Raw genomic sequence first — 2,500 nt, 5'->3', positions numbered from 1 at the left:
AAAAAAGAGTAAAGGAGAGGAGAGATAAAAAAATGAAAAGAAAAAACAAATAGGTAAAAAAAAGTAAAAAAATTTTTTTTTAAAAAGAGTAAAAAATGAAAATAAGCAAAAAAGTTGAAAAAAATAAAGGAGAGGAGAGGTAAAAAATAAATAAGACTTTTTTTTTTAAAGAGTAAAGGAGAGGAGAAAAAAAAATAAAAAAAAAATAGGTAAAAAAAAAAATAAAAAAAAAAATAAAAATAATAATAATAATAATAATAATAATAATAATAATAGGTAAAAAAAAGAAGAAGAAGAAAAAAGAAAGAAAAGAGTAAAAACTGTAAATAATAATAAGTAAAAAAGTAAAAAATAAAATAAAAGGAGAGGTAAAAAAAATGTCTATAAGTAAAAAAAGAAGAAAAAAAAGAGTAAAGGAGAGGAGAGATAAAAAAAGTAAAAAACTAAATAAGTAAAAATAAGTATAAAAAAAGTAAAAAAAGTAAAAAATAAAAATAATAAGTAAAAATAAAATAAAAATAAAAAAAGAGTAAAGGAGAGGAGAGATAAAAAAGTATTAATAATAATAATAATAATAATAATAATAATAATAATAAGTAAAAAAGGCTTTTAAAAAAAAGAGTAACAAATAAAAATAATAAGTAAAAAAAAAGTTTCAAAAAATTGTAAATGAGAGGAGAGGTAAAAAAACAAACAAAAACCCCAGTATTGGAGTAGTAATGATGTGTGTGTGTGTAATAGTGCAGTGGTGTGAGGAGTCACCGTGCCGATGCGGTGCCCGGCTGCCAGCGTGCAGACGAAGCTCCCCGACCCCTGGAGCTGGGCACTGGCACAGGTGGGCGGAGCCTGGAGCTGGGCACGGATGGTGTGGCTGACCGTCGGCATATACGGCTCCAGCACGGCAGACAGGAGACACGCCACGTTCACACACACACCCGTCACGGTCCCGGCACGCTGCCTGCAGCACACACACACACACACACACCTTCATCACACCTAATATCTAAAATCTAAAGGCACCTAAAATCACATTCCTATTATCACTGTAAAGCTGCTCTGAAACAATCTATATTGTATTATCATATAAATATATAAATATATCATTCGTGTGTTCACAGAAACTTATTTCTCCAGACTATTATCTCTTTAGAAATAATGGTGACACTTAATGCAGTGTTAATGCATGAACTAACAATGAGCAATACATTTTTTATTTGTTACATTTAGTTTTATTAATATTTTTATTTGATTTTAGTAAGGTCCATTAGATGATGCATTAATTAACGATGGTTATTTTATTAATCTTAATGTTAGTTAATGAGAACAACTGATCACTGCAGAGAGTTGTTTCAGTTTTTACTTTAATGAGTTAGCTTTTATGTTTTTAATTTTCACAATTTTTTAAAACTTCTCTTTAGAATTAATGGTGACACTTTACAATAAGATCCCATTAGTTAATTAGTTAACTAACAATGAGCAATACATTTGTTACAGTATTTGTTAACGTTAGTTAATAAAAACATAACGTGTTAATATTTTTTTAATATTTAATATTTAAATGTATTCTATTTTAGTAAGGTCCATTAGTTAACATGAGATGATGCATTAACTAACGATGAGCAATACATTTTTTATTCATTAATTCATTAATCGTTGTGGTAACACTTTAGTATTTATATTTACTAATTTACATGATCAAAGATTAATAGATACTGTAAAATTATAGGCAACACTTTATTAGGTCACACTTTAGCTTTAGGGTCCAATTCTCACTATAAACTACGACTTTTGCCTCAAACTCCTAATTACTGCTAATTAATAGTTCGTAAGGTCGTTAAGTTTAGGTATTGGGTGATTAAGGGATATAGAATATGGTCATGCAGAATAAGGCATTCATATGTGCTTTATAAGTACTAATAAACAGACAATATTCTAGTAATATGCATGATTAATACACAATTAGTTAATTGTGAGAATTGAACCCTAAAATAAAGTGTTACCATCTTTGTTCATGTTAGCTAATGAAGTGTTGTTTTAGTTTATTTTAATGAGTTAGCTTTTATTTTTATGTTTTTAATTTTCACAATTTTATTTATATTTTTAGTTGCTTTTGTCATTTTTATTATAGTTTTGTGTGTGTGTGTGTGTGTGTGTGTGTGTGTGTGTGTGTGTGTGTGTTACATAGGTTTTAATATGTACTTTATTTTTATTTCAGTTTTAGTTTTTATTTGTTTCCAGTTAATAATTTTAGTTTATTGCAAAGGCAACATTTAATTTTCAATTTTAAATTTCAATTCATTTAATATTAGTATTTTATTTTGGCTTTATTTCAATTGACAGACATATTTTTAATGATAATAACGATAATAACTTTGTTAGTTCATATCAGCTCAAGTCCATCAACTTATGATTTTTTATAATGTATTAGTGAATGTAGAAATTAATGAACTACGATTAATAAATGCTTTAGAAGTTTTTTCTGAAGTATTGCTTATTGTTA

General features: G+C 27.0%; 1 protein-coding gene across 1 annotated transcript in view; it reads right to left on the bottom strand.

Annotated features, from left to right (window-relative positions):
• The window catches only part of mars1 (methionyl-tRNA synthetase 1), a 32,793-nt gene that overhangs the window by 5,425 nt on the left and 24,868 nt on the right, over positions 1–2,500 (bottom strand). Inside the window, exon 18 of the mRNA XM_079883555.1 lies at positions 763–954. Coding sequence (XP_079739681.1) covers positions 763–954 — 192 coding nt within the window. The remainder of the gene's footprint in view (positions 1–762; positions 955–2,500) is intronic.

Source organism: Squalius cephalus, assembly GCF_949319135.1.
Source record: "Squalius cephalus genome assembly, chromosome: 10".
NCBI lineage: Eukaryota > Metazoa > Chordata > Actinopteri > Cypriniformes > Leuciscidae > Squalius > Squalius cephalus.
The sequence above is the reverse complement of the archived record's forward strand: the minus strand, read 5'-3'. Positions and strand labels throughout refer to the sequence as shown.